The sequence below is a fragment of the Oxyura jamaicensis genome, chromosome 17 (assembly GCF_011077185.1).
Source record: "Oxyura jamaicensis isolate SHBP4307 breed ruddy duck chromosome 17, BPBGC_Ojam_1.0, whole genome shotgun sequence".
In the NCBI taxonomy this organism is placed as follows: Eukaryota; Metazoa; Chordata; class Aves; order Anseriformes; family Anatidae; genus Oxyura; species Oxyura jamaicensis.
In genome coordinates this window covers 7,142,095-7,170,007 of record NC_048909.1, presented here as the reverse complement: position 1 = coordinate 7,170,007, position 27,913 = coordinate 7,142,095, and the positions used below count along the sequence as shown (strand labels likewise).

The 27,913-nt window shown below is 39.4% G+C and overlaps 1 protein-coding gene across 2 annotated transcripts; it reads left to right on the top strand.

Annotated features, from left to right (window-relative positions):
* Window positions 1–270: 270 nt before the first annotated feature.
* On the top strand, window positions 271–27,913 carry SETX (senataxin). Of its 2 annotated transcripts, none has more exons than XM_035342028.1 (26): window positions 271–403; window positions 902–1,045; window positions 1,865–2,045; window positions 3,375–3,585; window positions 3,792–3,901; window positions 4,418–4,637; window positions 4,927–5,046; window positions 6,496–6,667; window positions 7,103–7,193; window positions 8,044–12,600; window positions 13,406–13,505; window positions 14,164–14,340; window positions 14,974–15,203; window positions 15,724–15,891; window positions 16,464–16,620; window positions 17,458–17,559; window positions 18,046–18,158; window positions 18,735–18,806; window positions 19,491–19,640; window positions 20,159–20,266; window positions 21,139–21,326; window positions 21,685–21,777; window positions 22,373–22,537; window positions 22,874–22,972; window positions 25,383–25,470; window positions 27,489–27,913. In XM_035342028.1, exons 3-26 carry the CDS (start codon window positions 1,866–1,868, stop codon window positions 27,573–27,575), a joined length of 7,758 nt encoding a protein of 2,585 aa, XP_035197919.1. In that variant the 5' UTR covers window positions 271–403; window positions 902–1,045; window position 1,865; the 3' UTR covers window positions 27,576–27,913. The 2 variants fall into 2 exon arrangements, with proteins under 2 accessions (XP_035197919.1, XP_035197918.1); XM_035342027.1 differs by having other exon boundaries at window positions 26,020–27,913.

The window sequence follows — 27,913 nt, the reverse complement described above, 5'->3', positions numbered from 1 at the left end:
GCCTCGTGGCTGCAGCACAGCTGCCCTTCAGAGTTTGGAAGCGTCACCGTGGCAGCAGTGAGGCCCCCCCCAGGGCCGTGCCTTCGTTACCAACCCTTTTGCTGCGGGGACCTAAAGAAGCGGCGGGGGGGCCGCTGTGCCCTCACGGACCCCCCCCCCAGCGCTGCTGGCCCTTTAAGGACGAGTCACCCCCCGGGGGGCGGGGCCACGGGGATGGGGCGGGGCATCGATGGAAGGGGGCGGGGTATGGGGAAGGGGGCGGGGCACCGAGGGAAGCCCGCCCCCGCTCCGCGCGCCCTGGTTTTCCAGCGCCCACTTCCGGTCGCGGCCCGGAAGTGCTCGGGGGAGGCGGCGGTGGCGGGCGGCCGATGGCGGGGGGCGGCGGCGGCTGAGGGGAGCTGAGGTGAGGGCACGGAGCCGCGGCCGGCCTCGGCCTTGGCCCCGCGGGCCGGGCTCCGCTCGGCTTCCGGGGAGGCGCGGCGCGGCCCGGGACGTCCCGGCCCCGCCCCGCCCCGCCCCGGTTACCGCTCGCTGGGGATCCACCGGAGGCCTGTGAGGGGCTTCAGGCGGTACCGGGTCGGTGGGAGGCCGTCCCCGGCTCCTGTCGGGGCCGCGCAGGGCGGGCGGCCGTTAAAGCGTGTCTGTGAGGCGGGGCTTCCGCCTGCCCCTGCTGGTGCCCCGCCGGGCCGTGTCCCAGCGGTTGTTGCTGGGCTGCCCCTCGGGCTTCCCGGGTTCTCTGGAACAAAGGCGGGCAAGCAGCGCCCAGCCCGCGGCTCAGGGGGCGGCTTAGGCGTGGAGGGCGCTCGGCAGCTCAAAGGGTTGGTTTAATATGAGGATAACTCTATTAAATCTATACCCCAGCGAGCTGAGCCGATTTCTGGTGGTTACCGTTCACTTCAAGGTCTCCGAAATAGAGTTGTTACGGTTACCCAGGGCACGGATGGCTGAAGGCGTCAACCCCCGTCACTAGCTGCAGGGCAGCGCGGTTTTTTTCCATCATGTGACCAGAGAACATCTGCACAGCAAGTCCCATCATTTTCCAAAGGTAAGTAACCACATCACTTCTTTATTCTGTTTCATTTTCCTTGGGGTGTGTTACGTATGAGCACACAGATCTTTCTGCTTTATCTTGATTCCTCTTTTGCATTCCTTGCGCTAAATACCAGCGAGTTGCCACTGTTCAGTTTTTACAGTCACTCTAAGTGCTTGTACTTTTGCAGTATTCCGTTGAGTTTTTTAGACTAGTGAGATCTGGCATGCCCATAGTGCTTCTTGGTGAAGAAACTTTGTTTTTGAAGGATGCAGATTGTGGTGAGGGTTTTATGATGCTTTCTCACAAAAATAATTAAAACAGGGAAGCTCTGCATAAATATCCTTTCCTTTTTGACAACAGGGATTTGTTGACCTATAAATTTTAGCAGCAGACTAAGAAAAAAGGCAATTAAGCATTGTACTTATTAGACCTAGATTTCATGGGTATAAGCAGAGTGACAGATTGAAATTTAGCATTGTGCTTCTTGAAAGTGCACAAGCTTGAACAGGGGCTTTCTGGCACATAAAGCACACTTTCATGCATTGCTGTTTGATAGTTTGAAAATTATGCAATGCCACTTCTTCACAGTGCTGTGTTTATAACGTTTGCCATGCGGCAGGCCTTTTCCCTTAACTTTTGTGCAATGCTTTAGTCTGCATTTCTTTGTTGAATAGCGTTTGCCTGAGCATAAGCAGGTGCACAGCTAATGAGTTGCATGAATCACTACATCGCTCTCGTTACATTTGAAAACGAGGTACTGTTGTGGCTGAAAGGAAACGCTTGGCCGCTCTGTCTTAAGTCTTCTGTTGATCGTTTTCTTTCCATCTAAAGAATGAGCACATGTCGATGGTGTACGCCGAGTGGTCCCGACGCCACTGAGTACCTGAGGAGCTATGCTTCTGGACGGCTGTCCCCGGAAGATCTTGAAGGATCCAACGATGACCTCTGTTACTGCTTGGAGTGTGTGGTTGAATACCACAAAGCAAGGGAGAAATTGCCGAGCTTGCATGAGGTAATTAAGTGCTTTCACTCCTGCACTTGATGGAGTAAGGAGAACTTGGAAGTGAAGGAAAATTTCAGAAGGGGATTCTGTGGTCTGGCCTCAGCGTACGGGGGAGCTTTATGCTGGGGTCGTCTTACTGGTTTGGGGGAATGTGGTGTCTTGCATTTTATCTGTGCTTTTTTTGTACTGGGTTACAAGAGAAGACCTGCTTGTTTTGCATATATTCAAATTAGCAGTAACTAAAAGAGTATTGGCAAGTTTCTGACGAGACATTAGAGTTTGAACTTTGTTCATGCTATGGTGATTTGAGGTCTGAAGGAGAAGAGACCAGCTGCCAGACAAACTGCTCTACTTGTAAGGCATTTTCTTCCTTCCTTTTGGTTCAGTTTCAGATTTGTCCCTCTTCTGGTTTTGCTTTCACTTCTCATTCACGGTTTCTGACAATGAATTTCAGAGCTGTGATCATGGAAGCACGTGAGACTGTGTAATTTAAAAACAATCAAAAACATTCCAAAATTCTTATTTTATTATAAGCTGCTGTTAGCATCTGGTTTCATATTTTGGAAAGCTTATTTTCATGTGTATGGTGTGTGCATATACACGTATGTAAAATGAACGTTCAGAGCTGAGGAATCATAGTGCAGGAGTCTGTCTAAACAATTGCTCTTCAAATAAGCAAGATTTCTCTGAAGTCCACAAACACGCATAACTCTGGAGGGCAATCCCACCTGAGCAAAGACTGGAAATGAATGGGGCAACTGGACCACTGAAGGTGCCTTTCTGTGTTTGTATTGATGGTAGGAGATAACTCGATTTCTAATTGGAGCGCTTGCTTTAGATGGCTAATACAATGCGAGGAGAATCCTGTACAAATATTCTGCAAGTCAGTCAGTCTGCTTGTGTTGGCTACACCCTTCCACTGATACATTGCAAAATACACAAGAAGACAATATTTTAAAATCATTTTTCCCTATTTTGGAGTATGACTATTTTCTGTACTGTGAGCTTCTTTATGTTGGCCAATGGAACAAAATTTTTGTGTAATCTATGGCCTGAAATAATTATTGAAGCTGCTTAAGAGATACAAACAAGCTTGAAGTACGACTGCCACTCTTTATTCACTTTATAATCTTATTTCTGAAGGGAGAATGTTGTGATTTATGCAATATGAATTCCGTGTCAAAACTTTTTCACAGCATGCTTGGAAAGAAACTTTTCAAAATGAAATTGTATGTTTTGAAAATCTAGTCAGGGTTTCTGCATATAATAATAAATGTTCTTAATTGCTTTCCTTATAAAAGAAAATCTTATATTTCTTTTTTCCCCCCTTCTGAATAGGTTTTGTGGGAATTGGAAACCTCCCGTCTCATAGCCCACATAGGAAAATCCATGAAAGAAGAAGCTGGAGAAGATGATGAGTTATTTATAGTGGATGAGAATGGAGAGACACAGCTGTCTGGTTACATAGGTCCAGATTTTGAGAATAACCTGCGAGTGCCCCTTCTAGAAATACTGAAATACCCGTATCTGCTGCTGCATGAGAAAGTCAGTATGTATCTTACAGCAAATAGTTGGAAGGCATGGTGCTGTTTGTATTGTAGGAGATAAAAAAACAAAACAAAACAAAACAAAAAAAACAAAAACAAATATTGGCTAAACCAAAGTACCTTTTTTTTTAAATCAAATAGTTGAATTTGTTTTTTGTTGTGTGAGCTTATAAATGAGTTCTTACTGTAACTGTGTTTCTCCTTTTAGGTGAGCTTTGTGTAGAAGTGCTCTGTAGAATGGAACATAGTCACGACTCCTTTCAGGTCTTTGAAAAATATCCAGGAATTTATCTCTTTTTGGTACACCCCAATGAAGTGGTAAGTGACTTTTCCTGTTCCGATAAAACTTAATTTTAAATAACATCAGAACAAATTTTTATTTTTAACAAGAAGATAAGGTGTTCACGTTCAGCATGTTAAATGGTCTGTCTTTTTCTTTAAGAGTATAAACAAAAATGAGATTTCAGTAGGAGTGTGGTTACTCTTACTGAAATAGAGAAGACTCTTGTACTGTTCCTAAGATTGGCCTGGACACCAATGTGAAGTAGAGAATTTCAGGTTGCCCTTAGAAATGGTGAAAGTTTTAGTAGTATTGTACTTAACATCAATTTCAGCAAGTATTTTCTTAGAGCTTCTCAGCTCAAAGAATGATTCCACCTGGGCAAGAAGTGGCAAGTGTCCTCTTCTGACTGCACAACTTAACTGTTGTTGTAGTATATGGTTATATTATTTTTTAAAAATACGGTGTTCAGTTTGTAGTAGCAGTGACTGTTAGTTGTGCAGCACTGTGATCTTAATTTGTACTTGATTTATATTTTTTGTTTTGATTTTTAGATTCGTCGATGGGCCATTCTAACAGCAAGGAATTTAGGGAAGGTTGACAGGGATGACTACTATGACTTACAGGAAGTGTTGGCTTGCTTGTTTAAAGTCATTGAGTTGGGGCTTTTTGAAAGTCCAGATATTTACAGCTCTTCAATGATTGAAAAGGGTAAACTCATCCTTCTGCCAGCTCACTTATATGATACTACCAACTACAAGAACTATTGGCTAGGTGAGTATGTCTGATCAGAAGTGAACTCATACCTGTAATCGCTGTCATCTGGAAAGCACTTCAAGTCAGAGCTCTACTATTTCAAGTAGATGCTGTTTATTTTGGGGAGTGTCAAATGGGAAAACCGAACGTTGCACAACCTCAGTAGTGAGGTGGTATTTAGTTTCACGCTGCTGCTGATCTCTTTGATCAAGTGTTACACCGGTAGTGATGTTTGGAAACTAGTGGTGCTTTGATTTGATGAAACTTGGACAAAGTTTTGGAAAGAGGCTGTTTGTTTGTTTTTCAGGGATTTGTATGTTGCTCACAGTGCTCGAAGAACAAGCTATGGACTCCTTGTTGCTGGGCCCAGACAAACAGAATGATTTCATGCAGTCAATACTTCACACCATGGAGAAAGAAGCAGATGGTAACTAATTTTGGCTGCTGAGATTAAGGCAGTTCCTGGTCTATTTTTCATCTTTACAATTTTCTGTTATTTTCTATAGAACTTTATCTTTTAGTTGAGGACGTTTTTAGCAGTGTAGTGCTGAGGTGATAAAATCTCAGCCATGAGGCTTATTTCTCTTCTGGGAGATGGTTAATATTTTGCAATATCTGGACAATCCTTAAAAATACTGTAAAAAATACATTGAAAACAAACTCCTTGTTGGAGAGAGGCTGATAGTGCTTTGGGAGGACAAATCAATCATTTCTACCACATCATTTTCATGTAATATACAGGTTGTGTGGGAGTGAACATTTCACTGTGGCGTGAAGTTTGAATTCTGAGCCCTAAAATAGAGAAACACCTTCTTTTGACTAGTTTGAACTGGCTTAAGCATCTGACTTTTCTATCCATCTTGTCCATCCTTTTTGTCGTGTCCCCATCCCCAAATGTTTGCAACGTATTGTGGAAAACTGAAAACTTGTTGTTTTTAACAGCTTCTTCAGAAACTTGGAGACTTTATTATTGTATGTATATCTTGATTTGAAGCTGTGATTGTTTTGCGTTTTTTTATCATCTTTTTTTGCAACATAGGCCTTTTAAATTAAAAATAATTGGCGATGGTAACAAAAGGAAGATGAGCCTATGAGTTGCCTAGCAAATGTTAATAGTGCCAAGAACTACAAGACATTTACCAGGCACCCTACATGTCAGGAAAATTCTGAGTTGTTTGTCGGCAGAAGATGAGTCTTCTGGAGCTTTACTGCAAGCCCAGATTGAATAGGCATCTGAGTTTTAGGGAACCAATTTTACAGATGGGAATGTAGACTTCAGATTTTAGACTGGTAGCCCTTGTGCTGTCCTTGTAGCCTGTGTGCCATAGCATAGCTCTAGAATAGCACATGAGCTCAAGAGTGGGATTGCCTCTTAGAGAAAATAAGTAGGATTTTTATAAGCTAAGTATGTCTGAGGATATGTTATCATCTCACCTTACATGAAGAAGGGATAACACAGATGAAGGACAGTGAATTGCTTCTATCTTAAATTTGAACCATAAATTATCACAGCATGTCAGTAGTACTCGCTTCTTAGAATAACACTGCAAAAAAAATAGCGTGGAACAATTCGTTTGACAATCCGTTTTATAGAGTAGGGAAATGCTAGTAATAGTTATCCAGGTTTGTGTTGATTAAATATGACATAAGCACCAGTGTCTGTCTGTATGGATAAGTGAAGTTGATTTTTTTTCTCCTCATTTTTCTTTCTCTGGGTTAAAAAGCATAGTTGCAACTTACATACTTATATCTATGTTAGTGGTTAGTAAAAAACACACCTAAACAATCAAAAACCACTAATTTCACCTTGAGCTTAGTCCAAGAATGTGCAGGCCTCTTGCATTTCAATTCTTGCCAATATTATTGTATGTTTCAGATGATTCTACTGACCCCTTCTGGCCGGCGCTGCATTGTTTCATGGTTATTTTGGATCAGCTCGGATCTAAAGTATGGGGTCAGCTTATCGATCCCGTCCAAGCCTTTCAAACCATTATCAACAGTGTGAGCTACAACAACGAAATAAAAAATATACGCAATAGCTTTAAGAGGTCAGTTTTATTAAGATACTAGAACAGTTTTTATGATTTTGATTTATGATTTTAATATCGGGTAGCATAGCAGCTTGGTCTTGGTTTCCTTGTTGGTGCTGCCTTAATTTATGCTGGGGGGAGGGGAGTGGCAAGGAGGAAAATCAGGTCATGCCAACTTCAAGCAATGAAAAGTTGAGGTAGGGCCAATAAAACCCTGCGATTACTTCAGAAAAATATGCTTACTTCCTTTTGACTATTTGATGCCTGGTATACTTTTCAGGATTTTTTCCTGAATCGGGAGGGCTGCTAACTGTTTAGTGCTTAGTGCTATAACTAACTTGCACTTGAGTTTAAAGAAGAGTGCCATGTATGAGACTCTTGACAGAATTATGAGAATTACAGAATTTTCAGTGAAATGACAGTTTCAGTTTTTTTTTTTCTATTTCTTCTTAGGACAAAACCTGAACCGGAGCCAGACTATGATGATGAAATGGTTACTTGCAGTCAGATTGTATATAATTATAACACAGAGAAGCCTCAAAAGGTATTAAAAATCTGATTGCCGTGCTTTTTGAACTCTGATTGCTGAATGATGCTGTCAATTTAAATCATCTATAAAATATGTAGGGAAATATGTTCGCTTTCTACTGGTCATGTTCATAATGTTGCAAATCAATAATATTAAGTCACTATTGTGTGCATTAAGTGGCCAGTGTGGCCACTTCCTTTTTTGCCTGGTACTTTCAGGCTGCAAGAGGAAAGAAGAATGTGTCTGTGAATTGGGCAGAGATGCTATTAAAGCCCCTAAACTGGTATTGAGATTGAAACAAACATTGGTACCTCCACGAACACTGTGAATTCAAGTACAATACCGAGTAACGAAAAGTAAAATACAAAAACTCAATCAGCATCTTTTTTAAAAAAAATAAATGAAATAGTATATTGAATCTGAAGTAATGGTGTGTAAAGTGTAATACTTAAAATGTTCTGCAAAATTGTCGTAACTTGTAGTGCTTTTTTTTTTTTTCAAAAGCAGAAGAAACATTCGTGTATTCTTAATGTTGGAACATTGTATTTATAATATCTTTTAAAGGCGTTAAATGTAGCGTACCTGATTATCTGAGGTTAAATTAAGCCAGTATGATAATATATTTGGAGGCTTTAAAATTATTTTAAAAGGAAATCCAACACTGCACTTACTTCATTAAGAACTGTTTTTTCTTGTGTGTGTTTGTTCCATCTTAATTTCTTGTCTTTTCATTTAATTTTGATTTATGATATGAGATCTGCTATCAATTAACAGACTTGAGAGAAAAAAAATGTGGTTAGGAAACAAAGGGGCAGATCAAACTGTGCAGATGTGAATAATGATGCATGGTAATTTTTTTTTTCAGGATACTGGGTGGAAAACTGCCATTTGTCCAGACTACTGCCCTAATATGTATGAAGATATGCAAACACTGGCTAGCGTGCTTCAGTCTGATATTGGCAGAGATATGCGTGTTCATCACAGCACGTTTCTGTGGTTCATCCCATTTGTTCAGTCACTTATGGATCTCAAGGACTTGGGTGTAGCATATATAGTAGAGGTCATTCACTACCTCTGCTCGGAAATCAAAGATATTCTCAATGAAAGAATCCGGCAGTGTGACAAAGTCTCTGAATTTTTTCTCTTGATCCTGGTGTCAATTATTGAACTGCACAGAAATAAAAAGTGCCTGCATTTGCTGTGGATTAGCTCTCAAGAATGGGTGGAAGCAGTGGTGAGATGTGCTAAGCTTCCAGCAGTAGCATTTACACGGTGCGCTGAAAAAGCATCTGGAAACCACGCGAGAAGTCCATCTTTACAGGCTTCTAACTCCGTGCAGCACGCTTGCATTCAGTTGATACGCAGCCTTCTTAGAGAAGGCTATCAAATCGGTCAGCATGCTCTTTGCAAGAAATACCTAGACAAACTCAATCTCCTTCTGCGAGGAAATCTATCTTTAGGTTGGCAGCTGAACATCCAGGAAACTCAGGAATTACAAATGTGTTTAAAGCAGGTTATAAGAAGTATGAAGGGCAGAGCATTAACTGCCTCTCTACCTGTGGAAAACAATGCAAACTCTACAACTTTGCCTACTGTTTCTGTGAAGCAAGAGAAGTCCGTACCTGGTGACGGATATAAGATGGGTGTACATGGCAGAGATGGCTTTTGTTCACCATTTGCCTTCATGGCAAAGGAAGGTGGGGATGAAGATTGTCAAGAGAACTCTTTCACTAGAAGAAATAGTGCATGGGAAGAGGAATGTAAAGATGCACCTAAAAATTCAAGATCTTGGACATCCATGAACTGCCTCTCGCTCAATATTAAAAAGGAACCTGATGACATGACACCTCAAGAATGCAAACAGAACTCTTTCACAACAGAAATGTATGGGAAAGTTAAGGAAAATAGGAACAATGATCTTAAGTCAGGGAACTGTGGTACGGATAATCAGTATTTTAATCCAAATGCCCAGTGTTCAGATTTCAGAAGACATGGAGAGTTGGAAAACAAATGTGAAGGAGAACCTGTAACGCCGATGCGTCTGTCTGCTCAAGCTAGTGTTGGTTCTTCAGAACGTGTTTACAGTTCAGATGTAAAGGAGAATAATGTGTCTCCTGGTTCCTCATCAAAGTTTAAAGTAGATGCACATAGACTCAGGAGCTTGAAAATGAAGGTACAGAAAACTGAATGGCCTCCGGGACTGCTGCCGCTAATGGCGCCACACAATTTGAAAAGCTGCAGTTCAGCAACAAGCGCAGCAGAAGCAGACCAACACGTATGTTGCACTGGCGGTCTGTGCACAGGAAAAGATTGTTTTAAACATAAGGGAGCGAGTACCATGTATGAAGATGGAAAATCAGCAGATAATTCAAGGAGCTTTGAAAGTATGCAGGAGAAAAGTGCTTTTCAATACAAAATAGCTCCCATTAAACAGGAACCAAAAGAGATGCCATTAGACTGCCTCAGCTCCTCTAAAAATGAGCCTGGCTTGCAAGAAAACAAAAGTGTTGATGTTTTGCTTTCAGGGATTAGTGACGTCTTACCGCAAAACGTATCCACTCAAGAAAAATCAAGTTCATTTTTGACATCTGTGTTTAAGAAAGACTCTGCCATGCAAACTTCAGACCAGGGACAGGCTAACTTAAGTGACTTAGTTAACTCTGACTGCAGTGGTAAAATTTCAAAGACGTGCCGTATAGGTAAAAATTTGGCAAGTGGTCACGTTCCATCTAGCTCTGAAAATAAGGGGGATGTATCCAACACTGCTCTGATCAGTCCACTAGCAATAAAGTGTGAACCAAGTGACAAGTTGTTAGTATTTTCAAAATATTTCAAGAGAGACAGCGATTCAGTGGAGAAGAAAGAGAAGGATTTTGCGAGGATGGTTTCTGAAGATACTTCAACAGACTCACAGCTTGATTCAGATCTTAGTAAATTATCTTTAGCTGCATATGCAAAAAGTGTCAATTTTCCCTTTGATTCAGGTCAAGAAAGCTCAATACATCATAATGTATGTGATATTAAAAGGAAAGTGAAAGGTGCTGTAAGACTTTCCAGCGATGCCCAGAGTAATAAGTCTCCCTGTGATGCAGGTTGCCTTGCCAATGAAGTCATTATAATTTCAGACTCTTCTGATGAAGAAAAAGGTGTCACTGTCCAAGAGGAAACAAAAACAAAGAATGAAAATGTGTGTCCTGAAAAACAGCCTTTATCAGAAGTGCAGCATGATGTGAAAGATACTACATTAGAATCGAAGATGCCAAGCTCTCCCTTGCCACTTGAAGACTGTGACTCTCAGTACTTTGAGTTTGAAACAGAAGCTGATGTCTTTTCAGTTTGGCAGGATACTCAAGCGTATAGCCTGGAAGAAACTCAAGAGTATAAACAAGACTGTGCTCCAGCATCGGTTGATAGTAGTCATTCAGATAGCTCACTGAGGGATCACACAAATGAATGGGGTTATGATACAGATTACGTAAGTGATGATGATATGGAACAAGCAGACTTGACAGAAAAGCAGATAAATAATATTTCTGGTCAGAAAGAAGCTGGTAATACAGAAGAAGTAGCTAATTCAACATTGCAAGAATCTTCTAGTAAAGGAGATGCAAAAGATCAACTGGAGAATATTGCAGATAAAAGCACAGTTGACAAAGACTTTGGTCTGAATGCAGCATCGACTGAACCCAGACCATCTACTTCTAACATAACTTTAGCTTCGAAGTTGGCGCTTAAGAAAAATACTGTGAGCCCACGTAAGAATACAGCAAAATCTAAGGTGGCAAGAACCATTCAAAGAAGTCCTAAAACAATGGCTCTTAAAGCAGCACAAACTAAAAAACTACTTCAAATTTCATCAAAAAATGCTCAACCTGTCAGGACATCACCAGCTGTGGTTCCTCCAAAGAAAGTCCGTCAGTGTCCTGCACCAACGTCAACTGTAGAAAAACTTGGGCTGAAAAAGGCACCCCGCAAAGCATTTGAATTATCCCAGCGCTCTTTAGAGAGTCTAGCTCAATTGCGTAGCTATGGTAAAGCTGCCGGGAAAGTTGGAATTGCACTGAAACAGAAAGCTAAACTAATTGCACCTCAGAGTTTGTCTATAAAAAATAACAAAAAAATGCTAGCCTGCCAAGATCTTCAGTTTTTAAGGCAGACAAGGCCCAACAAAAATGTTAGAGTGAAAAATTTTGCCAGAAGTTCTGAGAACAGAAGCAAGAAAGTTAGCACAATGGATACAAAGTCTGTGAAACAAAAGGCTAATTTTTTTGACGGGGCGTCTGTTGAAGGAGCTGTTGAAAAGCAAAGAGAGAAAAGAATGGAGCAGACCTGTTGTCCCTCTACCAGTGAGAAAGAACAAATCAAAAGTGTCTCTGGGAAGAAGGAGGATGTGCAAACCACGCATGTCTCTAAAATGCCTAGTTCTTCAGACTCAAACAGAAAAACAAAGGATAGCAATGTGATGGTTCCTCCGGTACCTATGGTTTCAAGTCTGTGTTCTGCTGCAGCTGTTGGAGATAAAGATACCTCTTCAGAAAGAAGTTGCGTTGTCCAGCCTGAGTTTGAGATGGTAACATCAAATGAAAATGGATATAAACCAAGTGAAAACAGTGAGGAGGAGGATGATGATTTATTTTTAACTCAGTTAGATCCTGTGGATATGGAATTGTGTTCCCAGGAGGAAAATTTTGAAGATACTTCTATTGCTAGTAAAAAAACAGAGGAAATGGAAGTAGAAACTGCTGAAAAGCTTCAGCAAAATGAACCCTTGACTATTGTGAAATGTAAATACACAGACTGTATGGAAAAAGTGGAAAAAACAGGAGAGTACTGTAGTAAACATTCGTCCACCAGTTCAGAATCAGATCACTTGTTTGCCAAGCCTTCTGCCCTGCCACCTTCTAAAACAAGAAAGCCTTCCACTACCAAAATTTTCAGTTCAGTAAGTTCTTCGCGGAATGCAGCCTTCAGCAAGGATCTTGAAGATGTTAAAAAACAACCACCAACACCAAAAAACAAAGTGAACACAGCAAAATCTGTGGTAAGACCACCAAATGGAAAGGCTGTACCAACAGGAAATCAAACGTTCAAGACTCCAAGTTCCAGTAACGTTCCTCAACCCGGTGTTTCTAGAAATGTTCTCCAGTCACGAAATGTACATACCAACAATGCTTCAAATATGTCTAGAAGGCCTGTCCGAGAAGAATATTCTTCCTTTCTTGGTGCTCAGCAACGTGATCACAGTATTTTTGTTAAGGAAGTCTTAAAGTGGACTTACGAAATGTTTGTGAACTCCAGCCAGTTTGGACCTCCGAGTAATCTCCTGCAATCTGTAGTGGCCTCTGTTCCTATCAGGTTTCAGGGATACAATGACTACTTCAATACGTTTTTCCCCTTGATGATGCTAAATGCCTTTGAAACAGTAAGTAGCTATCTAGTTCTTAGATTCTTTTCATTAACCCTAGTAAACTTTGGAAAGATAAACAGAGAATGTAAAACGTTTCTTTATGTTCTGAAAATGATGTCACCTTGGTCGGTTCAGATACATATCTGAATAGAGCAAAGACTTAGGGCAAATAATAAGGGCTTTTTTTGTACCCATCCACAGTAACGCATAAGAAGAGGAAACAAGAAAGTTGTTCCTCTTTATAGCATTTAAAGCTTAAAACAGCAATTTTTGTTTTAGAAACTGAGGTTTTTCAATTACAGCTTCTGTAAAAGAGTAAGAATTTAGTGTTTTGATTTATGTTGAGAACTTATGTGGGAGGATAGATTAAGTAATATTTTTTTGAAACAATTGAATTTTATAGTTTAATAGAAAGCACTGTTTCTTCTATTAAAAGCTGTATGCTTTTAAGTTCAGTCATTGCATTACTTCTCCAGTAGAAATATGTTAAAAAGTGAAGATGGCATCAGGAAGATGCTGGTATTTAAAGTGAAAATGCACGGCAGGGAAAACCCACGTTTGTTTTGAAGGGATTTGTAAGGAAGGTATATTCAAAATGGCAGAAAAAATAACAGCATTTTGCTTGCTGTGTATGTGTTTATATGTAAGGTATATTCATATGCTAAAAGGAAACAGTAAGACTTTTCTATGTCTTTGAGAGTACGTTAGCTTTAATTTATTTCTTCCTAGTATTTTTACTCTTTGAGTCATGATAAGCTATGCTTCTGAATCACTAAACCCTTCTAAGTATTTTTATGTCCTTTTGTTTTCTAATATGCAGCTGGCACAAGAGTGGGTAGAAAACCAGAAGTCAAGAGAGAAGAGTTACTACTTCCACTTACAGAACTTCTGTGCGGACTTGAATACAGCACATTTTATAGGTAAGAGTGTTACTTAAAATATATATATATATATATATATATATATTATTTGAAGTAAGACCCTGTTTTTGTTTTCAGGTAGACAGTGCCCATTAATGAGCTAGCACATATAGGTTGAAATAAGTACGGGAGATAAGCATAAGTGCCTTTGGCAATTTGCTTACGTGAAATTAAAAGGATCTTAGGAAGATTGGGTGACAGCTTATTTTTTGCCCTGCTATTTAACTTTTTAAAATACAGATATAGATTCACTGGGTGAATTTAAGGTATATTTCCTAGCACCTGACACCTGGCTAACCTGATGCATTTTGTTTGCTGCTACAATTATTCAGCTCTGAAAGTGTTGTCTTGAGTCACAGAATTGGAGCAGCATTATAGTAGGAATCAGGGAGGTACTACCTCCTGGTTTTATACCTACCTCACCATGTAACTTCTTTTAGTAAATAAAATAGTCCTTGACTTGCTCTGCCTTTATACAGTTCAAGCTTTAAGAGTGCAGGATGAAGTTAATAAGGATGGAATTTTGGTATAGCTTTTAAAAGTTATCAGGTGTAAGTATTACTGAAATATATAACGTTAATTGTAGCATTACACTAGTCAAGTAGTTGTTTTAATGGAAAACAGGCACAACTCTAACTTTTAAACATGTTTTGGGTAGCTCACTTTCAAGAAAGTGATTTGGCAAAGCAGCTTCATCCAAAGGAGGATGACTTAATCTTTTTGGTGGTCCAAAAGAGCAAAGACACCTTTGGAGAAGACGGCGAGATGGAGAACCATCTAGTGAATCACGTTGGTCTTGTGGCACGATTTTCCCGTGCATCTGGCTGTTTAACTAGTAAGTAAATGGGCTAGCATTTCATGGTACAATTTCTGTTTTGATAAATTGGCTGAAGAGGGTTGTAGCATAGCACTTACTTTAGAGGAAATAGATCATTTTTTTTCACTGCAGCGTGCCTATTTTGTGCTAGAAGGTTTTTTTGTTTCTTTGTTTTTGTTTTTTAAAAAAGCAACTGAGGCTGCAGTCCAGCTTTTCATGCTTTTTGTGTGGGCTTCAATGCAGGTGTTAATACTTTGTGTTAAAGCCAAAATTAATGAGTAAGTGCTGTGCATGTATCTTCAGGAGTGCAGTACTGTACGATATGAAGTGCCACGAATTGCTGTGATGTAATTGTGTAAAACCTTCACAATCTTCTCTAACTGGCATTGTGAATTACCAGGTTTCCTAAGTATCACAGTCAGTGCTGCCTGATGAAAACATTGATGGTCTGGCTTAATGGAATGACTGATACGATCAGAGCCGTTTTACAGAGTAGTATTTTTTCTCCCAAGAGTTAGTTGTATTCTATCTAACAGAAGGCAGCACCTGATTCTGATGAATTCTTTGCATAACCTGTTTGAATATCTTCCAGGTAACATTTTGAATATTCTTTTGAATTAACGTGTTGTCATTTTTCCCCACTTTTAATAGGACAAAAGGAGCAGCATACTGTCTGTCATCTTTCTGTGCAAACTCGAGCCAATTTGTCATTCTTCATAAATAAACAAGTGAAGTGCGTAGTGGTCGGCTCCCTAGTGACTGCACAACGAACATTCAAAGGTCTTCTACTACTGAGCAGGAGTCCCCTGGCTAAACCCATCATAAATCCAAGTTACAATGATTTCTGTCCAAGAGACTTGCCTGTAGCTTCGGAAAGTGCTGTAAGTTTTAGTTCTGGACCTAGGAGAAGCGATAGTTAAATATGGCAAGTGGGCACTTGGCTTCTGAGAGCTCTGCAAAACTGGTTTTGCATTCTTATTTTGGAGACAACCAAGTACAAATAGTCCAGTTTAAAAAAGCACTGAGTCAGGCTGGTTCTCAGAGTTGGTTGATTGGTTGGAGAGAGGAGGAGGCTGAACTTGTTCAGGTGTTTCTGTTGCACTGTAAGCAGCTTTCTCTTTTTTTCCTTCCTTGCTAGAGGCAGAGGTGTCTGTTCAGGAAATAAGGCTTAGTATGGGGAAAGTAATACAAATTAAAGTCTTGTAGAGGAGACAAAATCTTCATCACCGCTTTCAAGTCAGAATTGGATATACATCTAGAGGAAATGTAGAATCAAAAGCTTTGTCCTTTGAGTTTTTGAGTCTTAGCTATGGGGTGGGGAACATTCTGAAGTTATATAAAATGAGCGTGGAAGGCTTCATCATGATTAAGTAATTTTTTCTTTCCTGTCTGTTCTTTCAGGCGTTTTATATGAATGAATACAATGAAGATCAAAAGAGAGCCATTGAGACAGCTTATGCCATGGTAAAGCAACATCCAGGGCTTCCCAAGATCTGCCTCATTCATGGACCACCTGGAACCGGGAAATCAAAAACTATAGTTGGACTTCTGTTTCGTGTCTTGAGAGGGGTAGGTGAATATGAAGCGATCGTTGTGCTGGTGTGTGGTTTCCTAATAGAAGTCAGTGATAGCTGAATGGAAGTGTAACACTGGTAATTGTTAGCAGTGTAATTCATTAAGCTGAATGAATTAAACCAGGACTGAATAAGCTGTAATGGTGGAAATAACACCTTTTGGACATTTTGGAAAATGCTTGTTTCACAGAACTTAGAAGGTAAAATTAGAAGAAAACATTCTTGCTAAACGTGTAAATTGGTAGTATTAACATTTGCTACATTAATACATCAAAATACTAAGGTATTTTAAAGAGTGTTATTTGACCTGTCTGAGTTAGTTGTTTTCACATTAGCAGTCAATGGATTCATCAAGTAGATAATTGTTGAAGGGAATTTGTGCGTATAGTATTCATGTGTTTGACTTGCCTTGCACTGAATAACGACAGGTATGCTTTAAGAGCCATTCAGTTACAATAGTACCTATTCTCTGCATGCTGATTAAGATGAGTGTAGAGTCTGGCATTTAAAATACGAGTGAAAACAATCTAAAGAGACTATTCTGGTTTATTGTTAATTAATCTACAGAACACTAGGAATGAGAAAACAACTCAAAAAACAAGTTCCAAGATCAAGCCAAACCGTTTTCTAGTCTGTGCACCATCCAATGCTGCAGTTGATGAACTCATGAAAAAGATCATCGTTGCATTTAAGGAAAAATGCCAAAACAGACAAGAGCCTTTGGGTATGGTTTATTTAAAAAAAATCTGTTTCTATGTTAGACAGACAAAACCAGAAGGAGAAATTGGAATAATTGATTAGGTTTAATACTTCAGTGTTGCTCTAGGCAGCTGTTTTTTTCTTGCAGAACATGGCTGGCATGCATACTATTGTAGATTTTAATTTTTTTTTTCAGAAAGGTATACTTCAAAAAAAGAATAAATTGTACTTTGTCTTTATATAGACATTGACCCTTTCCTCTTAGTATTAACATGAAGTCACTACTTTTAAGTACCCCTTAAGGGTTTGAACACCGTACTACTATTGTATTGAATAAAATTGGACTTCACTGATCACCCTAAACAATGTGAAAATTTTGACGTGCCAGAACCTTTCACTTTTTTCTCCTTCTAGTTTGTGACCAATACAAAGCAGATGAGTTCTGAGCAAGGCATCTAGTCTGTGATGGTGGTGGGAACTTTCTTTCTAACCAGAAGTTAATTCCATACCAACTGCATTACTAAATGGTACTTTTCTAATATTTCCTAACTTAGGAATTCTGTACATTTTAGATAAAGAAGCCTGAGAATAAGAGGTAGTTTTGTTGATTCAGGATAATGTTCGTAACTGTTAACCACAACTAAAGCATAGGCAACACCTCTTTCTCTCAGTATGGAATTACTAAATTTTTCTGTTCCTGCATTTAAATTAATACAAATTGTTGTGGTTCCCTGAAAAGCAAAAAAGGGAAAGCCTTGTTTGGTACCCGTGATATGATTACATTTTCTTTTTTCTTCTCAAACCGAAGTGCAAAGGTGCTTAGAGAAATCTAAACGTTTTTTGACTCCGATTTTGTAAACAGGAAACTGTGGTGATATCAAGTTAGTGCGACTGGGTGCCGAAAAATCGATCAACAGTGAGGTCCGGGGTTTTAGCCTGGATAAGCAAGTTGAACACAGAATGAGTAAGTAACATGCAAAGCAGACTTTCCTTCAGTTTTCTGGATGATGGTATGCACCTGGTACACTTGGGACTATGTGCCCTTTAAGAAGGTAGATCAGGTAAAAGATTTTTTTTTTCCTACAGAATGGCACATTATGCCACAGTGCTTCATAAGCATTATTTTTCTCAGTCTTATTGGGAAAGTGTCAGCTTATATACGGCCTAAAATTTAAGCAAAAGCGTAGAAATTAAGCAGTGCTAAGTCTTGTATGTTTTTTTTTTTTTTTTAAAGTGTTAAAGCCATCCCTTTTAAACAATCCAGTTATGCAGCTTTTGAGAGCTATAGCTGGAATCAGAAAAGTGTATTGTCTTCATTTTAGTGCCCCAAATAAGGTTATAATAGGGAAACTGCAACAAAAAATGTTTGTCCATTCATTCTTAATGACTTAACGCTGTTATTGTAACAGTTGTTCCATTCCCTCTACATGTTTTCCTTCATTTTTTATAGAACGAAAGCCAGGTGACCGTGACCAGGATATTCAGAAGAAAAAAGCAGCTCTGGATCAAAAGCTGGACATGCTGTCTCGTCAGCGTGCCATGCACAGATGTGGAAAGAGAGAGGTAATAAAAAAGATGATGGTATTTTTAATCCTGTTTGTGTTTTTTTTTTTTTTTTATTTGTATTTAAAATTGTATCCAAGAGTAAATAACCCCTCCTTTAAGCCATCTCTGAAATGGAATGAGGAACTTTGATATCATAGATTTTTTTTGTCTGTTTTTTTACTAGTATTTTCAGCTGCTTAGTCATGGAACCTATGGCTCTAGGACTGAACAGTCGTCTTATGGTTTTATCACCACTTAATTTCAGTGTAACCATATTTATAAGGCTTAATGATTTAAAGTCATTGTTTACTTCAAAGCTTTGTTTTTGTTCACATGGAAATAGTAAGACAACCTAATATTTGAGACTTTGGGATATGTTTTGCACTTGGAATTTTCAATTTAGTTGCTTTAAAAATAGGCATTTATGTTGAAATTGTCGATTTTTTTTTTTTAATGGTAAACCATTTTCCTAGTTGCACAGAAACGTGAGACTGTAGTATGAAGTATGGGAGGAAAAAAGGTGTATGGCAAATGTGTGTTAATTATTCCTGATATTTATGCAGTTTCTTTTTATTTATTTTTTTGCCTATATAGAATCAAATGATAGATGATGAAATTGGCAGACTTTCAAAGGAGAGACAACAGCTTGCTTCTCAACTAAAGGAGGTAGGAATTTATTTACAGGGCAGCTCTTGATTAAACCTCAGCTAATGTATTTCTATACTTGATATCCTTTAAGTGTGGTGTGGCATAGAGTTGGATTTGATGTAGCTGGGAGTGTTTGGTAAATCAAGGAGTAAGTAAAGAGATAAAGGAGGTAAGCTGAGTAAGTTATGTTTAGTCTGGTGTGAGATACAGGTGTGCTCTGGCTCTGTTATGGGGAGGGGGAAAAAATGGATAATTCATTCTTAACAGATGACGGTGAATTTAAAAGGAAATACAGCATATTGCACAAAGGAGATGATAAAAATGTACCCACTATCCTCATGTACTAGGATCTATCTTCATCACTGCTTTCAAGTGCCTTATGGTCCTACTGGAGCTGAGATATGTTTAAGCCTTTCTAAGAAAAGTGGTGGCTGAAGATTTTTGGGCATGGAAAGAGATAGGTTTGAATGTGAAGATCAGTACTGATAGAAAACATTAAGGCCGAATAGCAAAAACTGCAAAAGATATTCAAGGGTTGACAAAATGCTGAGCCTCAGAGTTATGGAGATGAGTTCCGCTGGGTTGATGTATACAAATGATTTGTTTGGCAGTTAGAATTGTCCAGGCAGATAGAAATTGCTCTAAGTTGATTCAAAAACACTAAAAGAAAAGAGGAGACATAGTGTCCTGTTGTACTTGAAGGTTCGGGGACACTCTCAGAAAGTACAGGCAGATATCATCTTGGAGTCCGACATAATCTGCTGCACGCTGAGCACAAGTGGAGGAAATCTCATGGAGTATGCTTTTTGGCGGCAAGGACTTGATCCCTTCAGCTGTGTCATCGTGGATGAGGTCAGTAAAAGCTCTTTAGACTTAACAGCTTGTTCCACGTTTAAAGTCTGCCTTGTTCTTTGCTTAGGTTACTTGAGACTGGCTGCTGTTAAGATATGTTGTGGGTTGACTGCTTCATCCGCACATCTTAACTGGTAACCAGCCTGTCCTGCCACGTAGGGCAATGAGAAGAAAAAGTAACTACTAATTGCTTCTTTTGCTGACTTCTTTAGTGCTTTAATGGCAGACGTCTTTTACTTAAAAATTGTGGCTGAAGTGTGGTTCTTGCTATAGAGATTTCTACGTGCTTGAGTTATATTTTTGTTTGGAAAGCTCTGCCTATTTAATAATAAAAGAAAAAATCTGTTTGGAGTTTTCATTAGGGAAAAATCCTTCTATTTATTTATTTTTCTCTTTTTTTAGAAATCTTAAAAAGCATTCCAGAGTTAATTCTGACTGCATTACAGAAATTTACCATACTTGCCTCCGCTCTTTTGCTTACAACTTCTACTTTCTTGTCCTGTTTACATGTACAAAAGGCAGGGCAGTCCTGTGAGGTTGAAACGCTGATTCCATTGATTCATCGCTGTAATAAACTCGTCCTTGTTGGAGATCCCAGACAGCTCCCTCCTACTGTGAAATCAGTAGTAAGTGTTCAAACTGTACTTTTTCTTACTATCTATAGGGTGTAGTGTAAGAACAGTATGAAAAATCTATAAAAGGGTAAAAGACAACTTCACAGTATGTATCAGATTACAGCATTTTACCCTGCCAAGCAATTCCTGTTTAGTCTGCTGTGTGGAGACCGTATCAATGCTGCCTTCAGATGTTTGAGTAAAGCTAATGTATAAGTGTGGGTGCAACTTCTGTAGCTTACCTGGCATAGCTTCAAACTAATTTCATACACCAGTAAGAACAGCTACAACAACACAAACTTCAGTGCAGCTTAGTGCTTTTGTGATGGATTTTGTTGCTGCAGGCTCTGTTATATCATTGTGAGCTTCAGCCAGCATCACGTTCCTTAAGGAATGGAGGATGGAGGCTACCTGTTTGTGTGGGGACTTCCTCACCCTACAGATGCCTTCTGAGGATGAAAACAGAGGAACACTTTCTTGTATCCAACAGTAAGGAGATGTTTTGAACATCTGCTAAAGAAAAGAGTTAAAGCAGACTGCCTTTTCTAGAAGCACAAATTTTCTGGATGCTGAGTGCTTGTTTGGAGAGATCCCACCTGGAAGATCTTGCTTTTCATTACTGTTGTTCTTAAAATTTTAGTATGTTGTGACTCAGAAAGGAAAGTTGTCTTGCTGAGGGCTACACTGATGAAATTCAGATTTATGCTGGTGATATCTAGTGAGTTAGTAAGACAAATAAACTGAAGTGCAAGTAGTTGTAATTTCATCAGTGATTTAGAACTTCAAAAGAAAAATGCCAAATGGTTTCAAGTCCAGAAAGCAAATTCCTATTGTTAATTTGGGATCTAATTCCGCAGAAATCACTTACGTTTTCCCTCTGACAGAAAGCTCAAGATTATGGCTACGATCAGTCCTTGATGGCACGCCTGCACAGACACCTGGAAGAGCAAGTGCAGAAGAATGTTTTACGAAGTCTGCCAGTTGTGCAGCTGACTGTGCAGTACAGGATGCACCCTGACATCTGCCTTTTCCCATCGAATTATGTTTATGGCAGGGTTCTAAAGACTGACAAGTGAGTAGCTCTCTGTTCTGATTTCTGAGCGGGGGGACTTCAAAGAAGGGTTTCAAATCAGGACTTTTTTTTGTCTAAAAACTCTTGCGGTTGTGGGGGAAGTTGCTTAATGGAATATGACCTGCATTTTGTCTCTTAATGATAGATGCTTAAGTTAACTAGATAACAATGGAGCATACTCCTTACTACACGGAGTTCAATTTTAGGTCTCAATATATGCAGGTAACAGTGAAAATTAAGGACTCTGAATAAAAGCTGAAGGTTGCTGGTAACTTGCAATGCTGGTGAAAAATAAATGATGTATCAGTTTTTAGGATTTTTTTTTGTGGTTACTTAGTGTTAAGATTGTTATTTACAGAGCAACAGAAGAGAACAGATGTTCTTCAGACTGGCCATTCCAGCCCTACCTTGTTTTTGATGTAGGAGATGGTCGCGAGGAGCGAGACAATGAGTAAGTCCTGCAATCCGCTCTGCCAAATTTTAGATTTGCTGAGCATCAGTTTACTGCAGTAGCATTGTCTTTCCTGTATTGTTCCAAATAAGCATCAAGTAGCTAGAACTGCATTTTCAAATTTATTTATTTATTTATTTATACTAAAACCAGGTGTTAATTTTTATATGAAACTAGTTTTAATCCTGATTTTGCTGTCGGGATTCACTTACATCTAGCAGACAGTCTCTGCTAACTCTAGTAACAGTTTGACTTTCTGATTATTTTTTTCAACAGTCATTTGCTTTTCACAGCTGCATGCCTTGTTAAGACCAGAAGATGGCAGGCTCAGTCCTTGCCTTTGCATATTATTTAAGGCAAGCAAAGATGTATAATTTTAAGGGAACATGAAATGTATCCCTTCACTGCTAGCATTTCTCATTGTTAGTCCCTTGTCAGGGCCTGTTGGAAAGGTCTTTGAGCCTGTATATGAAAGGGGTTTCAAAAGTTCAAAATAGGGTCTCTGACTCACAATTCGCCTTCCAGTTGGGCTGAAGAGTTGAATTTGAAAGCTGTCAAACATAATTCTTTAATGTTTCCATTCTTTCTTGTCTAGGTCTTTTAGTAATCCCCAGGAAGTGAAGCTGGTGATAGAATTAATTAAAACAATTAAAGAAAAACGGAAGGATCTGGGTCTTCGTCGCATTGGAATAATTACCCCTTACAGTGCACAGAAGAAGAAAATTCAAGAAGAACTGGACAGAGTGTTTAAGAATAACAGGTAAAGAAACGGTATCACGGCAAAAACTCTCAAACTTCTATATACTGCCAAAATCAGAACTTGGTTAGGCCTTCAGATGGGGACGTTATAAGCCTTTCCTCTTAAAACCGACATGGCCTTTTCATATAATTTCTTAATTACTGGTTGTATTTGTGCTTTCGTTATATTGCTTTTTTGAATAAAACAGACTTGAAAGAAAATATTAAGTCCTATGTGGAACCAAAGGTCCAGATAATTTTAAGTTAATCATTCAGAATAGTTTAGGGCATTTGTGTCAGCTTGTTGCTTAAAAATCCAACCAACAATTTAACTGTTCGATGTTTTTTTCTGCAACAGCCCAGGAGAAGTAGATACGGTGGATGCATTCCAGGGACGAGAGAAAGACTGCATCATAGTGACGTGTGTCAGGGCAAACAGCACTAGAGGATCAATTGGGTATGTCTTCCTTCAGTGCTTCGCAAGTCCGTATCTAATGACACTCTTACATCTATATTGCCATTGTATTTTTAATATGATTAGTAGAAAAGTTGTTAGAGAACAAGTCACTACAGCCAGCAGATTAAAAGCTACTGTAGTGCGTGAATTGATGTTACTGGATTGGGATCCCCAAACAAAAGGGACATGGAAAATGCTAAGCATTGTTCTGCGTTATATGCTGGTGAATTTGCCTGTCTGTCTTAGCCTGTCACTGTTTTGTTGTGGCAGGACTGGTCTTTGGAACTTCTATCTGTAGTACTGCTGCAGGTTTTTTGTATCTTTTGCTCTATATTGTAATTGTCAGAATGCTGCTCTCTTAAAATTAAATTCTTTTTTTTGGGACTGTCACTTTACGGAAAATGTAGCATTCTGTCTGTAGAAGTACTGCTGACTAGTTACATAGGTTGTTACGAATGTGATCAGAGCAGCAGCATCTTCGATTCACAGAGCAATGGGCTTGAGTTGAGACTTGCAGAAAATCTTGATTCAAGCTTGCAGATTTGATCATTTCTGTAGGATTTTCCCATCTGGAATAGAAGGATCTAGATAGCAAGTAAGCTGTTTATCCCCCAAACTGCTACAGCAGTTGTAAATTTGTTTTAATAATCTCTGTAACTCACTGATTGCTTTAGTTTAAAAATGGGAGTAGAAATGTGCTTTCTTATAGTTTGTTAGCTTTTAAGTTAATCTATGTGACAGCTGTCCACATAAACAGAAATCTTTGTTTTTGCACCAGGTTTCGCTAAGCCACTTAAGCTTTTCTGATAGTAATTTCCTAATTGCTAGATAAAGGGCTTGTAATTGTGCTGACCCATGCTGCCTTGGGAAGGAAAAGGACCCAAACAGTATAGTAAGCAATGAGGCTTTTTGGAGATGTCTTAATCTAGTTGATGGAGTGTGGAAACTGAAGGCATCTAGAATCTGCCAATGCTTTTGGCTGGCCTGGGACTTAACCTCTATCTGTTCTTTCAGAAGAAAACTTTCCAACTTACTGCCATAAAGGTTTATGTAATAAAGTTTTGGCAATACAATGCCTTAAAAGCTGTGTTTGCCAATGACTTGGACGTCTCTGTTACAAGGTTAGGTGTCATTGGCAAGGTGCAATGGGAAGGTTTGCATCACCATCACTGATTATCTTGTAGCTGAGCAAAGTATTTTGTTCTCCAAGGTTGCTAGTCCGGCATTAAATTTACTCCAAAGGTAACTTGCAAGAGAGGAGAAAACTCAAAAAATGACAGTTTGTTCTTTTTTCCCTTTCCTGAGACAATCATCTTGTCCCCTTTCAGTTTTAAAAGCTTATAAGAATATCAAGTGTTCTTTTGAGACCATTTCCCCACCAGAACACCTATAGAACTGTATCATCTGTGCTGTTGGATCCACACATCTACTCCTCTACTTGCCTCTCTGTCCTCTTCATGCCCTGGCCGAATCCTCTGGGCTGGTTCTGGGACTTTTGCAGTCTTTACTGCAGGGGTTGTGAACTTGCTGAGCGGCAGGTCTCAGTGCCTTGACCTATCAGGTATTGATGTTGGACCTATTTAAATTAAGTTGTACAAAAACTTGAGTTTGAATTGCAAACTTTGTTAGTATAGAATAAGCGGTGCATTTTGAGAGCTTTTTCATTAGAGAAGAAATGTTTCACAAACTATTGGTGTTTTTTTTCTGAAAAGTACTGAAGATTTGTTGGGAGTTTAGGTAAACAAGCCATAATAGGAATCAGTGTTTAAGAATACACTAAACATTTATCTCATTAGGTTTCAGTACCTTGGTACCACAGAAACAGGCTAGGTACTCTAATCACAATATTTGAAAATTTTCTTCTGCAAGCAATGTACTTCTCAGATTTTGAAGCATGACAAAGCAAGTCTTCCTTCATGTTTTTCCAGTGCAGGTCACCTTTGAAATAAAATATTCAAGTCCAGTATTCAGTATTTCAGTAAAAAAAATAAATCCCATTAATCATGCCAAATATTATTAATCTATTTCAGTTCAAGTCAAAAGGAAGCTTAAAATCTTGATAGGTGAAGTGAGGTTGATGTCTTGTACTTTGAGGAACATTTAAGGAAGCAGATGTTGGCACTGAGTGGATTTGCACTAAGAAAGGAAACATCGATGGGAAGAGTTTGAAAAGACTGGAATTCCCTGCAAGGAATCAGAGTGGTTAAAGAATGAAAGTGCAATTGATGCAAAGCCCTTCATGTAAAGCAGGGCTCCTGCAGGGGGATCTGGAAGTTGCTTATAAACTGTTTTCTCTGTAACAGCTTCTGTTACCTCCATTTCACTTAAGCTGAATATTATCTCTCTTCTTATAACTTACAAGTCTCTTTCAAGAAGTATTTTAGGAGCTTAATTGTGTTTTGTCTTTTAGGTTTCTGGCAAGTCTTCAGCGTCTGAATGTTACAATTACTCGAGCTAGGTTCAGCCTCTTCATCCTTGGAAGACTGAAAACGCTCATGGTAGGTACAGTGTTAATCAAATGATCTTCTGTGATCTACCCGTTTAGGTCAAGTCAGTTTTTGAGGTGTCTTCAGTTGTACTTTTTGAAACAGATGTTTCTGAAAAAGAACTACATATCTGGGGGACTATAAAGGCCGAATGAAATGCGCAAGGAGTGCTCTTGGATAGACTTAATGTCTTACAGTACTTGATTTTTATTCCTTTTCTGAGTCAAGGGGTGTTAGCTACACCACTAGAGGGCATTAAAACCATGTTTCATGCTCTGAGGGAACCCTCTCGGCCTGCATAAATAAACTGGCACTTAAAGATTAGTTCACTGATTGCTGAAAGTACTTTCCTTATGTTACAGCAGCCAGAGTTTTGCATAAGAAACTTTATATCCTTCCATTTCGGAAGGAACATAAGTGATTTCCATTACATTTTGGATACCTTGATTAAAGGAGTTGTGCATCTTCTGACACCTCTGTCCATATGTGTTGATTTCCTTCTGATAAATACTTTCTTTTGGTGGGGGTGGGGTTGTCTTTTTTCTCTCCTTTATTTTAAAGGAAAATAAAGACTGGAATGAGTTGATTCAGGATGCTCAGAGAAGAGGTGCTATTATCAAGACGTCAGACAAAAGCTACAAGAAAGATGCTGCTAAGATTCTGAAGCTCAAACCAACAGCACAGAAGAGGGGCGCTGGGCAGCCACCCACCAAAGCAGGAGCAAGTAAGGTTCCTCCAGCACAGGCTTGTTCTTCTGGCAGCAAGAGGGGTGAGCTTACAAACCCGAGTGAGGTCAGCAGCCCACGGGAACTCACTGCTGGTCCCGGCCATGCAGCGCTGCAAGGAAGCAGAAGGCCTCAGCAGCCGCAGGGGGCTCAGGCTGCAGACTCCAGGCGAGCCAGTGTCTCCTCACCAGTGGAGGCTGCAGCGCTACCTGCTGATCAAGAGAAACCACGGGACCCAAGGCTGGCAAGTATGGCCAGTAGGACTGAAACAAAAGGGAAGGAACAGGTCCCAAAAGACAGCAGTCGGTTAGCCCAGAGCAATCCAGGATCAACGACGCAGCAGTGTCTGGATATGACCTCAGCTTCCAGGGATCAGATTTCCAGAACAGAAACTTCTAAGAAGCCCCCGCAAACAATGGGACAATGTGACACGCCTTCCGTGTTGCCTTATGCAGCTCAGCAAGAGGGTGACAGGAGACCTCCTTTACCAAAAGACAATTCAAAAGCCATCAATGAAGGAGGTCAATGTAATAGCAGTAAGGGGAACAAAGACCCTCGTGCTTTAACGAGGAGAACATCAGAGCTGCCACCAGAGAACACAGACTCAAACAGTGCCAAGCGACGAAAGACCTTTCACTGACTTCTGGTACCTTCAATAGTGGCTCATTACTGAAAGTCTATTCCCAAGTTTCTATCTAGCAAGGAATGTATTTTAAAATCCTTGGTACAGCTCTGTTACAGTGATACTACTACTGTCAGTAGATCCATCTTTTTTTCACATCCAGTCCCTAATTGTGAAGGGGACTTGATACCTGACAGTTAATAGCTTTGAGCAGTTGAAGAGAAAAGTTGGGCAGCTGCATTGCTTGGAACGGCAGTGAATTTTGTCAGCTAGGAAGTTAAGGTTGTAAATGTTTAATGATGTATATTTGTACAGCATACAAAAATATTTTAAGATTTAACTTGGCAAATATAGCCTCTTGTTTCCTTGTGCAAATGCATATTTCTTAGTGACGTAACTTTTTTTTATGAAGAACCGAAGCAAAGCAAAAAATAAGAAATAACGATAAAACAAGTGGAAAAAGTCCCCACACAGAAAAGGAAAAAAACAGCCAGAATTCTTTTTTCCCTTTTGCACTAGTAAGTCTAATTTATTTAATAGTGAAGAGTGAATGTTGAAAATGTGGTAACAATGAGTCTTCCTCATGTTCCACTAGTGCCTCAGGGAAGACTGAAGGCAGATTTACATTGGTTGAATGGAGATAATTCTACTTATTTTGTATATTTTATTGCCTGTTTTTATGGGAACAGAAGAGCTTTCATTTATACAAATGTGCCTTGAGTTTTGCTTTTGCTGCTGCTCTATCAGCTGGAATCCTTTTCTTGTTGTAGCAGTAGCACAAACTGCAGATTAAAGCCTATGAGGTTTGTTTGGGCCCAGTGAGTCCTTGTGATGAATAATCAACAGGACTGTGGAATCTTATTCAAAGGTCTAGATAACACGTATTGATGATGACACTTGAGTTTCTTTGGACAGAGCTCTTGAAGATCTACACAGGTAAAAAGGGCAAGCGGTTTATTCTAGGTATTACTGTACTCTTTCCGCAGTATTGATTTAAAAAAACCAAAACCAGTAAAATGGGGTGTGGGGGAAAAAAAATCTATTTTTAAGAAAGTCTTCCTCTCATCATTAACATTTCAAATAAAAGTGGAATTATTTCTCCTAAGAA